We start from the raw sequence: 14,149 nt of genomic DNA on the forward strand, positions 1-14,149 counted from the left end.
AAGACGCTTTGCACAGAACAAAGCAGGCCCACGCAAAGTGTGACTAGTTGCAAGGGTTCTGTTTGGGGCACGCACTTAGAGGAGTCTTTCAAACTTCTTCTTTTGAATCTGTATTTTCTGATTTTCCCACCAAATCTTTTATGTTGTAAAAAGGTTTTTTAATAATGCTTACGAAGATCATAAATATTTGTAGAGAAATTTGGAAGGGATCTCACCAACATGTTTGCCATGAGAACAGTAAAATAATGGCAAGTTGTAAGGAGAAGGATCCATTGGCCCCCACCTCCACAAAACAAACACCCCTTCCGTTCTTTTGTGAGGAGAAAGGGAGAATGTCCCACATCCGGGAGGCAGGGGGAAGCAGGGCATTCCTCCCCTCACTTCCCAACCAGAAAGCCCCCAGGGGGCCTTGGCAAAGCAGGAAGTGTTACCCTGGCCCTCAACAAACTTAGGCCTCTACAAACCCAGCCCTCAACAAACCCAGCACTCTCTCAGTAAGGCCCACTCAATGAAGGCACAACGGAATTATCACTCCAGTCTGCCTGCCAAGTAAAAAGACCACAATGGTATTTTTCTTCAGTCAGAAATAGGTGTTTAAAATCCATCTGAATTCATTTTATACATTTTGAAAAATAAAGAAAAACCCAGATAAATGGAGTCCTATCAATGTGTTTGGCTCAAAGCCGGGAAGAGAAGTTGAAATAAATGAAATTTTTTCACTTAAGTGGAATTTATCCAATGTCCTAAGCCTTTAAAAAAACAAAGCTGTTCCTGTAAATCCAATAAATAAATGTTTAGATTATGCTTTAATTTAATTGGAGTGAGAAAACGGGCTTGGTATCTTTCAGGCTCTAGGGAGTTCTTCACTCGGCAAATACCAGAGAATTCTCTGGGTGACGCCTCCTGGGCAATGGGATTCTCTGCAGAGAAGAGCAAGGCCTAGGTGGGACTCTGATCTGCTCAACAATCAGATCAAATTCCTTACTCCCTCTGACTCTCAATTTCCTCATTTGTAAAGAGGCAAAATAAAGCTTTCTAATGATAGGAGAATAAAATGAAGTAAGACACAAAGCACTGAACACTGAGCCTGGCACTGAATATCATCACTGATGGCAGGCTTTGGTAAATGTTCCTATTTACCCTAAAAATTCAGAAAGTTTAATTTTCCACAAGAAAAGCTGATAACAATACATAATATAACCCAGATGATACCCCCAATTAGCATGGTCTTCTGCTTTACAGGCTCCACTAACCTTCAGAAAATAACATCAAACTTTTCTTCATTACGAACTTGAAATTAGTTTTTTAGAGCCAACTCTCTCTTAACTCACTGAAAAATATGTTTTTAATTAAAAATCAAAATATTCCTTTTCTTGACAAACTACAGTCACTGACTCATCTTCAATTCAACACAATTTATAAAGTCCAAGTTAATTTTCTGTGTTGTTGCTATTTTTATTTCAAAGACTAAATTAGTCAGAGTCTAGATATGCTGCTGTATGATTATATACACTCTATCTTTCTCAGTTGGATTGTTTTCTTAAATTATGTAATGTTATTAGACTACCCTTTGTGATTTATTATCATTACAGCAGTATGTTGCCAATCTATGTCATCTCAAATATTGTCTAATTTTCAAAAAATAAAATTTGATTCTCAGAATCCAAACCTAATGTCATACTGGTCTGCCATTGTGTTTCATGGTGATCATCATTCTGGAGTCAGTACAGATTGGCATCTGGTCCCCTATTTTTCCGTGGTCATGCGAATCCAATTCAGTAGATTAACAGTAGTTCTTGGTGTAACAGGAAGATGCAAAGTGTATGCCTCTTACTCATGTCTAGATCCAGGGATCCAAATCATAGCAGTTAGGGTGGGCATGAGTTTTTGCTTCCTCTAATCCAAACTCTTCCTCCATAGGAAAAAGAAAAAGCCCATGAGGTCAGACCAGGTGGCTTCCTGCCCCGCACTCTACTCTCAGCTACCAGTTCGGCCAGGTGTCCTTGGTCTGGCCAGTAGAAGGATCGATCAAGCTTCTCCAGGGCTATGTCAGGAGTGCATATGTGAGTGCCGTCAAGCAATCTGCTGGGCTGCTGGAAGTTATCATGAGCTCAGCATTTAGATTCAGATATAAAAAGAGCAGCCCCAACTCAGCTTCCACCTGCAAAACCACCCTTAAAAATCCAGCCTGGAGCATAACGTTTAGGGATGGCAGGCCACTCCTGGCTCCCGACACCAAACCCAATGCACAGGAAACAATAAAGTCACTCCATTCATTGTGCAAACATAGCCCCAAGGAGTGAGCAAACAATTCTAAATGAAAAATAAACCAGAAACCCTCACATTTAGTCACTGAGGTTTAAAATCCTTGGCAATGAAAAAATAAAATGGAAAAAAGAAATTCTCTAGTGTTCAGTGTTCAGTAGCACACTAGCTTCTAAGTTCTTCTACAACAATTTAGTGGTAACTGTCACAGAGCTCCCAATATACTTTCTATTGGTTGAAAGATCTCATATTTCCACCCAGTTTTTAAATGAAGTGAATTGTGTGACCAAGGTACACAGTATGTTGTATTGATGGAAAAAAAAAAAAAAAAACATGAATGGATTCTGAGGGGCCAGCTACATTCCAAGGCACAGAAAATGCCACTTCTTCCCTAGCCCCCTCTACGAGGACCCTTTACCTCAATGCAGAGAACCAAAGACCTACAGACAAAGGAGAGTATCAAGGGATAGGTTTCACATGGGTACATTTAAGGGGTTCCCTTCTCTTGTGGGCACAGAGGAAGGGAAACAGGTGGCTCAGTCCCCCTACCACCACACATGCACATGGACAACAGAAATGTCACGGAGCAAAGAGCCCCCCTGACTTAGGAACAGTTACCTCAACCAGGGGCAGCGAACTCTGTGGCCTTCCTCCTGTCCTTTACATCTAAACTTCCATGGGCTAAGCGGGACACCTCTCAGGGCCTGAGGGTCTTCATCAGGAAAATAGGGACAATACCTCCCTTGCCCTAGGGAGCATTCAGTGGCATGACAGAAGATCTCGGGGCTTCCACCTCTGCTTCCCCCAGGTTTTCATCTTCTTCTGTTTCAAGCTTCTATGTTGGGTTTCATTGGACGCAAGGGCTCTGCCCCGGGGAACATTCCTAGCATTCTTCCTCAGACAAGGGCTTGAGCATCTCCACCTACTTCCCACAGGATCTGTGAATGACCCCAGGCTGGCCAGCCAAGCTGCACAGCAGGGAGGCCCAAGGAGTCCCCAGGATGGGAAGAAGTGGACACTCGCTGCCCCAAAAGTTGCTGGCCCTGAGTACAGTCTTAGGACCAAAGAAACGCAACTTACCTGCCTTCTCTCATCAGGGGCCTTCAGGAAAAGTGCATTAATCACTGCAATGGTATAGGTTTGGATTTCTTGATCTGTCCTGTAAAGACACAGAACGATACAGAAAGTCAAAATAGGTTACCTCTGAGTCAGACTATGATAGGGTCATGATCTCCCCAAAAAAAAAGGTGAGAGAGAGAGGCATGGCCTAGAAAATGCAGTTGTCAGCTTAGTGAGAATGTATTTCAACCACCATGAGGAAGGGAATGCGATTGGGGGAGGACCATTACTATTACTACCTGGACAATACACTGCTCAGCATAGATCACCCAGAAAGTATAGGTGGTCAGCTGGCTCTCCCCTTCTCCTCTATTAGGCTTAAATACATGAACCCAGGGGCTGTACGTGTGGATATGTGTGTGGGGAGCTGTGATTTTCTGTCTGATGCATGAAGTGTATCTGGGACTAGATTTGGGTATCCCTACACTCCTGGACTTATTATAAAGGAAACTGCTTTGTCTCCATGGCAATGCTATTACATATTCTAAAAACTATTTCCAAATAGAAACTTTTTAATAACAAAAAGAACAAGTTTTTATTTTTAAAATTTGCAAATTTGCTTTTCACTGAACTGAGATCAGAAATTCCAAAGCAAGCAAAAATCTCATAGAAGCCACGTGGTAAACAGTAAATAAGAAGGACCCAAGGCAGAAACAAAGAGCAGCCGGTGAGCTGCATTCAGAGATAATTTAGGGAGAGGCTAAGTGTGGAACACAGCCTTTGGCGGGATGGAATCCAAAGCCCAGTGCCCCGCAGGCTGGCTGTGTGGCCTTGCGCGAGGTCAGGGCGTGTCCCCAAAACAGCTGCCTCATCTGGAACACTGAGAAAGAACACACTTACTTTAAGGTGTTGCTTTTAGGATAAAATGAGTTAATGTATATAAAATCCTCAGCAGAGCACTTGCCAAATTAGAAACTCTCAACTCTAGCAGAGCACACCGTGAACACACAAGTATGCCCTCGAGATCCAGAGAAAAGACACAGACTGTAGAATTAATACATTTCACATTCAGGGAAATGTGAAACTGGTATTATTTCCAGAGCGGTTTCACACAAAAGCATCATTTTAAAACATGTGCTCATTTTCCCTGAGGCCACAATCCACAGCTTGTGTGACTTAAAATTTTACATTCTGGTCACCTTCCCCCCTCCCAAAAGAAGGCAACATCTAATGCACTTTGGTAGGTTTGCATTATAAACAGTTAACATTTTTGGTACATTGAGAACTACTGAATATTCCTTCACATCCACAGCCCACATCCCCAACCCCAAAAGGCCAATCAGATTTCCTCTTGAGAATTTGCAAATGTGACCTGAGAGACCAGGGGTGGCAGTTCCTGGGAGACGAATCACCTTAGTGCCGACCAGTACACTTGAGAAAAGGCCTGTTGTGACCCCTCTAAGGAGGCCACAGTTTCTGTCCTTCTCAAGGCTTAGCTACTTAAGTCATTCCTGGGTTCTGTAAAGTCCCCCAGGATCCTTGCAATGAACTCCCTGTTTGTGTAAGCCACCTCAGGGGGTTGTTGCTACCTGCAACGCCACATACTTTAATTTATAAAGCAGCATTGTACAGAGGCATCCTTCTCAGGGACAACCTTACTAATTGCTGGAGTGGAGAGAAGGAAAAGAGCCCCAAAGCCTGCAGGCTGCTAAGTGCCTTGTCTTCTAGCTCAAGCCTCTAGAGATAAAACACATGCATTAGAAAAGACAAAAGAAGGTCACTGTAATCACCTTGAGCCTAAGAAGGAAGCCTACCTTGAAAAATTCCTAATTATCTATGAAAATACTCATTATATCACAGAAAACACTATTTTTAATGACAAAGGAAAGATGCTGTTGAGAACTTGAGACAGCAAATTGCCCTACGATGTTAAAAGTAAAACTCTACCAATATCTATCGACATTCATCAGAACTGGTTGCGTACAAAAAGCCAGGCACTGGGGACAGAAGGACGCCGAGAACGGGCATGGGACCCCACTGCCCCCGGGGCCGTCACTGCGCCGTATCAGCGTGGTGGGGGTGGGTGCACAACACGGTGTGGTTAGATGCCCAATCAAGATTCCTTTTCCGCATATTGAATCAAACCAATCAAAAACCTTTCCCAGGGCTTTAGGGTGGCTGTCTACCAGAATCACTTCCCCTTCTTACATGGGAGGCAACTGCATGCTTACCCTTGAAGATGTGGGATAAGTTGGCCGATAGTGATCTCCTGAGCCACCTTCTGGTAGAGGTCGTGGCTATTGAGCACCATTGACTCCAAAATGGCCAAGGACCGCTGTAGGATTGAGATGTCCATGCCTGATTTGTTGACAAAACTTGCTATCTGAAAATCCAAGGAGGACACAGTTGACCACTCACGGTGAACAGAGCACAGAAGTACAGGAGGGAGCAAATCAAGGAAATCAAGGAGCTCACTCAAGAAACAACAGACACAGGATGAAAAGTATGTGGAATTAAAGCAGAATCTTAAGAAACGCATCAAGTCAGTGATGATTGCTCATATTATCACAAAGCACCATTTATATCTTATTTCTGTAATTCCATAATAAGCGATTCTAAAAAGGAGACAGCTTCAAGGAATTATTGTCTGTTTTTTCTGGGATTTTTCTTCTGGGTTTTAGCTTTCAGAGGCTGATGATTTCAACACATATAGTGTAAGGATTCCTGTGTTTCTTTGAGGCAGTAATTTCAACATATACTAATAGCCATTCCCTTCCATTCCCAGGCTACTCCTTCACCCACACGATGCATGATTTTTTATGCTCATATTATGACCCTGTTACAGCCTTACGGGACTCCCACAAATCACACTTGTCAACACAATTCAACTGGCAACTTCTCAGTCACTGGCTACTCTCCTGGTTATTCCACAATGAAACACTCTTTCCCCCATTCCAATTTCTTATGGTTAAAATAAATTCTTCTCATCTCAAATTTAGCAAACAGGAAAACATTTAAATTAGCAGTGCTAAAAGTTAAAATAGCTTAAGCTCTAAAATATATTCCCTAAGGAATTAATCACTGAGGCCTCAAACATAATAAATCACAATGTAAGAGGGAAGTAAAATAAGGGTTAGAATAATGGATCACAGTAACCCAAACACATGGATACCATAAAGGTTTTATTTTAGAGGCCTCATTAAAAGTTATTACTGTCTGTTGACAACTCACACTAAAAGGCTGTTATTACATCAACATAATGACTGCTTTCTTAAAAGCTAAATAATTTGGTTCCATGACAAACTGACATTTGCTCTCTTCCTCCCCCCACCCCCCCCCTCCATCCTTGGACAAGATAAAATGCAAAGGTGCCCATGGCAACTGCAGTTACCATGTCCGCTCTTTCTAGCTAAAGACTCCCTGGTGGAAGCAGGGGTAGCCGGTACAGATACCAATACCCTCTGTGACCTCAGATACCTCTGGATCTCAGGTGTGGGAAATACATGACAGAAAGGAGTAGAGTATAGCGAAATGATGATTTTATATTCCAAAAAGCTATTGTTTTATAACATAAAGTACAGGAAGAGTATGAGAATTTTAAGATTCTCAAAAGCCTGCTTGAGCTCCTTTCATGGCTAATAAACTTCTCCAATGTGTTTACTGTCCCTGGCAAGCCTTTGCTTTTATCCTCACAGTCTGCTCTCCTCTGTCAAATCTATCAAGCTAAGGCCATCTTTTTCTGACAAAAATCCAGTTCCCCTCATCCTGAGATCATGGTTTAACACTTCCTTTAGACCTCTGCTAAACAGAATGTCAATTCCTCAACTTCCTCACCAACACCTCCTCCACCATTTTCTACTATTCCAGCACAGTTCCTGGCACTTATTAAAAAACTGAAGAACTCACACAGAAGTTTGTTGACAATACTTCTGATTTTCTCAGCACTCATGCCGTCTTCCATGTTCCTTTCTTGTCCACATTTAGTCAAAGCGGATGTACCTTTAAGGCTCCATGGAGAATCTTCCACCTGAGAGCTGACTATCCAACTCCCTCCCCACCCCACCCCCCCAGCAGCCTTCACACCCTCTTCTCACCCCATCCAAATAATATGTATTGGTTGAGTGCCACGGTATAGGCTTACACTGTCCTAGGATCTGGAAATAGAGAAATGAGCAAAACCCGCAGGATGTTGAACTTCAAGGCCCTGAGAGTCTAAAAAAGACAGAGAGATAAAAAGGCATTTGCTATGAAGTACGTTAATTGCTTATTCTTGGCATCCAAAAGTATAATTCCATTTAGATAGTCCAACAAAGCCTAAAATTAAACGGTGTGAAAACCAATCTCACGGTCTTCTTAATCCTCCTTTCTCGAAGATCACCTTTTTTCCAAGTTTGCCATAATCATTAGTGATTCATAGTCCCAGGTCCCTATGTTCTATAACCATGAACACATTTGTGAGGCTTCCCCTTTGGTATGCATTCAGGTATACAAGCACAACCCTGGCCCAGAGTCCAACTCATTCCTGGATCCCTAAGACAGCATCAGCATCTTCTTCACTTTCCTCTCTGTTCAAGATTCCCCTCTAATAAAATTTTATCCTCTACTTCCAAAAATATCCTTTTTATACTATTTCCTTTCTCCAAATATCCAACCAGAACTCTCAATGTTTTCTGATACAAAGTACACCTTCTGCTAATGGGTTATAAAGTTCTCTACAAATTATTGGCAGTCATGTTCCCAAGGGGCTTGCTCAATGTTGGTAAAATAGTTTGTGGTCTTTGCTGTATTTCAGGCATATTTGAATACCACATACATATTCCATTTACCATTTCTATATATTACTCTCCCACACAACTAATCCCTTATCTTCATCAAAATATTCTTTAAAGATAATCTTTCCCATTAACTCACCTCTTTTGTGATATATAGAACCTACCATTTCAACAATCCTAATGCAGGTCACAGAAGGAGTATTTTGTTGTAACATACTTAGCTGAGTACTGCCAGGCAGGCAAATCATCAGAGACCTATGTACAATTCTGTGGGTGATACTAGTGGCGTTTTTATTTTATTTTTTTAAAGATTTATTTATTTATTTATTTGTCAGAATGAGAGAGAGAGAGAGAGAGAGAGAGAGAGAGAAAGCACAAGCAGGGGGTGAGCAGCAGGCCGAGGGAGAAGCAGGTTCCCCACTGAGCAAGGAGCCCGATGCAGGACTTGACCCCAGAACCCTGGGATTGTGACCTGAGTGGAAGACAGATGCTTAACTGAGCCCCCCAGGCATCCCATTAGTGGCATTTTTAAACTAACTTCTATCTTTTGTCTTTATGTGTCAGTTGTTTTAGCCAGACATTTAAATGACCCAATATTGTCATCTGATGAGTACTTATAACCAAGGCATCAGTGCTGAGTGAACATAATGACCGAGGCTCCTTATTAGTACACGTACAAGTGTGCCAAAATACAAATGTTATTTTCTATGTCTATTTTGAAAACTATGGATCTTGGTATAGTTACAGAGCATTAAATATTTTCTGGTTAAATTTTCATTTCTCCTGTCTCCCTCCACCCCCCCAGAAAAATCAATAATGACTTTCTTTGCCCTTAGATTATTCTTGGCTCCCTGACTGCACTTTTGGCTGATACAGCTGAGCCAGGTTAAGCCAAGGCACAGCTGCGTAAAAGTTAAGTCTGTACCACAAGAAAGAAGAGGGAAGAAGAGTTAGCAATAATTATATATACTACCTCCGCATGTTTCCAGTCATTTAAAAATGTTACCTAAATAATACGAGGAGTATTTGCATGGCTTCTTAGAAGCCAAGGGGTATCAGTGCATGAATCAATGACACAAACTATTAAAAGCACTAAACACTTCTTAGAATAACTTAGAATGAGATCTTAAAATTCTTCCATGCTATCAAAACTGGAAAGAACCATAGAGAACATGCAGCTCCATTGTTGTATTTTAAATTATCTGGACAGCGGCCCATAAATCTCTCAAGTTTTTAAGAGGTAAAAATTACTGGGTCTGCACGCTGAACTGGCTGGATGTTCGTCCAGGCACGGAGAACACTGCAGGGTGATCCAGACCCTCCTGCAGAGCTAAGGCTGCAAGAGCATTTATAAGAAACACGCCTTCCAAGAAAAGGCACTGGAGTTTTACTTGGCTAGGGGAAAACCAAATCGTAATACAGAAAGTTCTAGTTGTTTTGTGTGTGTTGTTTTATTTTGTTTGGGTTTTTTTCTTTTCTTTCTTCTCCATACCTTCCTACCCTCTCCCCAAGCAGCAAGTCTTTAAAACGCAACATTAGATATTAGCATCAAGGGATTCCATGTTTCAAAATGTTTACGAAATGATGTTATTTACTGCAGACAAAATGTGTAAACTAGAATCTAGATCCGCACATAAGAAAACAGATAGTAAGGAAGAAGACAGGGGCTGGCAGGGAAAAAAAAAAATTTCTCCAAAGTGGTATGAATTTGGCATTAATAGGAAGCCAAGTCTGGACCACAGAGATAAGCATCTTTTGTCAGTGCATTTCCTAGTTGAGTTTTGTCGAGATAAAGCTCCATTTAAAAGACAGTTGCCTGCATACAATTCCTGGGTTGTCTAAGTGCTGAATTTGAAACAGCTAATGAAACAGAAAAGTTAACCATACAAAAACTATCAATTATAAAGTCATTTTCTGATGACCATTTCTCAGATTCACATAAGGGACTGAGATCTAAGTAGCAACGCAAGGGAAAGAGAATGACCAGGAATGAGAACATGAGATTCATTAAATGTATTGCCTTTTGAGAAAACATTTAATTTTTTACTTAAACTGCCAAGACTGCTACTGTTTGCTTCCTTAGATTTTTTTTTATTTAATTTCAGTGAGTGGAGAACATTTTCTTAAGTAGTCAGATATTAAATTATTGTCATTCTCTCTAACACCTCACATCACTTAATGGAAGAGTTTTGTAATTTCTTTCCATTCATGACTGAAATTTGACTTGAAATATATTTAAATACAATGTCACTATATTCCTTCTCTTCCTCAAGTGCTAGGGTTTAAAAAAAAAAAAATGCTTCCAAAACAAATTTCATTCATTCATTTCACAGAAATGTATTAACGTCTTACTCTGTGCCAGGCCCCAGGGATACAGTCATGCGGAAAGCTGTGGTTCCAGCCCCCTGGGACTCATGGTCTAGTGGGAGCCAGTAAAAAGAGCAGAGAGTCCACAGAATGTGGTAAGTGTAAGCACAGGGGCACACGCAAGACCCAAGGAGGATGGAGAGCAGAAGAAATCACTTAACTCCGTACCAGTGAGGTCAGGGAGGGCCGACAGAGGTGATTATGGTTCAACAAGTGTTCCGGAGCTATTTTCTCCACCACTTGAAAGCACAGGAATGCATGACATGGGGGGAAGAAGTCCTTAACCATGGGACCGATGACACTCCTCTCCCTACGACATCACTTAACCTCCCCAAGCCACTGACTGCAACCTCGCCTCCTGGCCAGGAGTAGCAAGACAGCCTGTTCTGTTCTGGAAAGGACTGCTGTGAGATCAAAAGAGATATTGTAGATGGGGGCGCCTGGGTGGCTCAGTCGGTTAAGCATCTTCCTTTAGCTCAGGTCATGATCTCAGCGTCCTGGGATCAAGTCCCACATCGGGCTGCCTTCTTAGCGGGAGCCTGCTTCTCCCTCTCCCTCTGCTGCTCCCCCTGCTTGTGTTCTCTCTTCTGTGTGTGTGTGTGTGTGTGTGTGTGTGTGTGTGTGCACGCGCGTGTGTGAAATAAATAAATAAAATCTTTTAAAAACAAGAGAGATACATGGATGAAACCACAACACAACTTCAAGGAATTCGCATTCAGGACAGCATTGTTTTTAGAGCAAAAGAGGCTCTAACAACAGACAAGCGAGGCAATTTGGATGTAGGAAAGAAAGGCCTGCTGTAAATCCAGAATGAGTTAAAATTTTTTGTTAAGTATAAAAGATCCACAAAGCCCAGTGTCTTCAGATTTGAACTTACTTCCCTAGATCTTTTAGCCTAGAAGGACAGAACACCACAATTTGCTCTTCACATTTATAATTTACGGCTTCCATTTCCTTGGCTTTCTCATCTGCAAATGTTTCTCTTCTCTTCAGCAATTCGTACCACTGAATGATACAGGCAAAAAGAGGCTTCCTCTTCTAGTGGTTCCCATTAATCATTTCCTTTGGCTTTATGCCCTTACATAAGGAAAGAGAATTCAGAGGTCTGTCGGGAAGGCCCTGGGTTCCCGATCAGCTCTTGTCTGAAATTCATATGCAACATCGTACAAGTGTCCAATCTGTGGGGCTTCCGTTCCCAACATCCTCACTCGACAGGCTAGGGGCTCTCCTGTACCTTTCAATTCAAGGCAGTACCTCCCTCAAGATACGGATTAACTTCAAAAGGAGAAGGAGTAACTTCACAGTGAGGGGACCCAGCAGATACCACCTCAACCACATAATCAAAGTCAACATCGCCATTACTAACACATACTGACATCATGTACCCTGATACAATGTGCTGACAAGGACACAAGATCACTTCTCTGGTATTCTTGCCGAAAATACATCACCTTAATTTAACCATTAAATATCAAACAAGTCCAAATTGAGGGACATTCTACAAAATAACTGACCGGTACTCTTCAAAACTGTCAAAGTCATGAAAGACCAGGAAAAATGGAGGAACTGTCAGATTGGAAGACACTAAGGAGGCATGACAACTAAATGCAACGTGGGATCCTGGATCAGGTCCTTAACCAGACAAGGGACATCAGTAGAAAAAATGGTGAAATCAAATAATGGTAATTGTATCACACCACTGTTCATTGTATCATCATTATGCAAAATGTGAACCTAGGGGAAGCTGGATGAAGGGCATATGGGAACGTTCTGTACTACTTTGGGCAACTTTTCTATAAGTCTACGTGATTTCAAGATAAAAGTTTGTTTAAAGAATTTGGGGCCCCTGGGTGGCATAGTCTGTTAAGCATCTGACTTCGGCTCAGATCATGATCCCAGGGTCCTGAGATCGAGCCCTGCATTGGGCTCCCTGCTCTGAGGGAAGCCTGCTTTTCCCCCTCCCTCTGCCTGCTGCTCCCCCTGCTTGTGCTCTCTCTCTTTCTCTTTCTCTCTCGCTGTGTCTCTCTCTGTCAAATAAATAAATAAAATCTTGAAAAAAAAGAAAAAAAGTTTTAAAAAATTCAAGTGACTTTTCTGGATTTTGCTTTGACTTTCCAGTTTTTGCACAGATTCTCTAAAAGTCTTTATTTTAAACAATCTTTCCCAGAAATCTATACTTATAAAATAAATTTATGTATTCCAAACCTCTCTTCGCTCCCAATACAACAATAGGAAGAAAATGGCAATACTCTTATAAGCAATTTCACAATTACAGAGAGAGGAAAAATAAATTAACAAATTAATAAGTAATAATAATCCATTATTTAATGCCATATTTAAGAGTTATCAAGGCTGGACTATTTATTTGTTGTTTGAAGACTAGAAACAGAATTGTAAGTTTGCAAATGTGCCTTTATACAACGCAACTACAGGGAATGACGAGGGCTCTTGTGCCCTCTGTTCCCACACAAAATCCACCTTTCCCATCCCTTTATTAGTTTCCTCCTAAAGGAGGAGGAACTGATCCCAGAGACATTTATTGCACCGTGATTACAAGTAAGTGGGCTCAACCTAAGAGGAACTGAACCCAAGCACATGCCCTTCTCTTACATCCCTGCTTTAAACCCAGGCATGTAGGAAATCAATATACTCTGCCTCTTTCCTGTTCCCTGAATACCTGATTGAGGGCAGAAGGTTTACAAAGGACAGAAGGAACTCTACTTGGGTCTTGAGAACAACCGAGTCCTGGACAGGGAATCCGCAGGGACTGCTTCTGTGGTGTTAACAGGACACCTTGATGTCCCTTGACTGTGGGTTCTCACGTGCAAGCCTTTATGATCCTGGTGGGGAGACAATGTCATCTCCACATAGGATTTAGGTGCCTAGACTCCCACATTCATAATACTCTCAACAACGGCACCTACCTTTAACACAAAGAACTAAAGGAAACAACAACACAGTAGCCTCAAAGCAGAGCGAAATATCTATGAAAGTAATTTAAGCCTTAGAAAAGCACAATCTGCATTACCTTCTTAATAAATGCCACTGAAAACGTATCCCAGGACACTATTCCATGATCCATCAGCTCAACAAAGGCCGTCAGGGTGAAGGACAGCATGTCTCCAAAGCTGGAAAACACAAAGGAGATTAATGGAGTTGGGCCCAAGAGCTGAGCCCAAGGACAGGCACAGAAGTGAGAAAGCTTTAGAAGAGTGAATACAACAGAACTGTAGATCACTAAGAGAAGCAGCTGGGCCACAGGAAACTTCCTCAAAAATGTGAGTCAACGGGAAGGAGGCAGGTGGGCTTTACAAAGAAAGCCAGGGCCTCAGTGGGACAGACCTGGACTCGTACTGACTCTTACTCTGGTGAGCTACGTCACACTGGGCTATTCCCTAATCTCTCTGGGCCTCTGTCTTCCCAGCTGAAAAACTGAAGAGTGATACCTGTTTAACACAGGGCTGCTTGTACTGCACTTAATAACATGTGTAGCACATAAGTATTCAGTAAATAATAGCTGAAAGAAAAACTTCTCAGCCAAGAGAGGGCAATGTGCTTCTTTTATTATTCATGGGTATCTAATAATTAGAAATAATTCTAGTAAGAGTATTAGCACCTTGCAGAGGATCTGGGTGGTCCGTGTGTGTGTGTGTGTGTGTGTGTGTGTGTGTGTGTGTGTGTGTGTG

The 14,149-nt window shown here is 41.8% G+C and overlaps 1 protein-coding gene across 4 annotated transcripts in view; it reads right to left on the reverse strand.

Annotated features, from left to right (window-relative positions):
* Positions 1-14,149, reverse strand: part of ELMO1 (engulfment and cell motility 1) — a 525,187-nt gene that overhangs the window by 333,158 nt on the left and 177,880 nt on the right. For all 4 annotated transcript variants that reach the window (XM_025873160.2, XM_025873157.2, XM_025873158.1 and 1 more), the window contains 3 exons: positions 13,492-13,591; positions 5,556-5,707; positions 3,346-3,424 (listed from right to left, as the gene is read on the reverse strand). In XM_025873160.2, coding sequence (XP_025728945.1) covers positions 3,346-3,424; positions 5,556-5,707; positions 13,492-13,591 — 331 coding nt within the window. The remainder of the gene's footprint in view (positions 1-3,345; positions 3,425-5,555; positions 5,708-13,491; positions 13,592-14,149) is intronic.

Source organism: Callorhinus ursinus, unplaced genomic scaffold (assembly GCF_003265705.2).
Source record: "Callorhinus ursinus isolate GAN/ISIS: 27379988/994484 unplaced genomic scaffold, GSC_fseal_2.0 scaffold12, whole genome shotgun sequence".
NCBI lineage: Eukaryota > Metazoa > Chordata > Mammalia > Carnivora > Otariidae > Callorhinus > Callorhinus ursinus.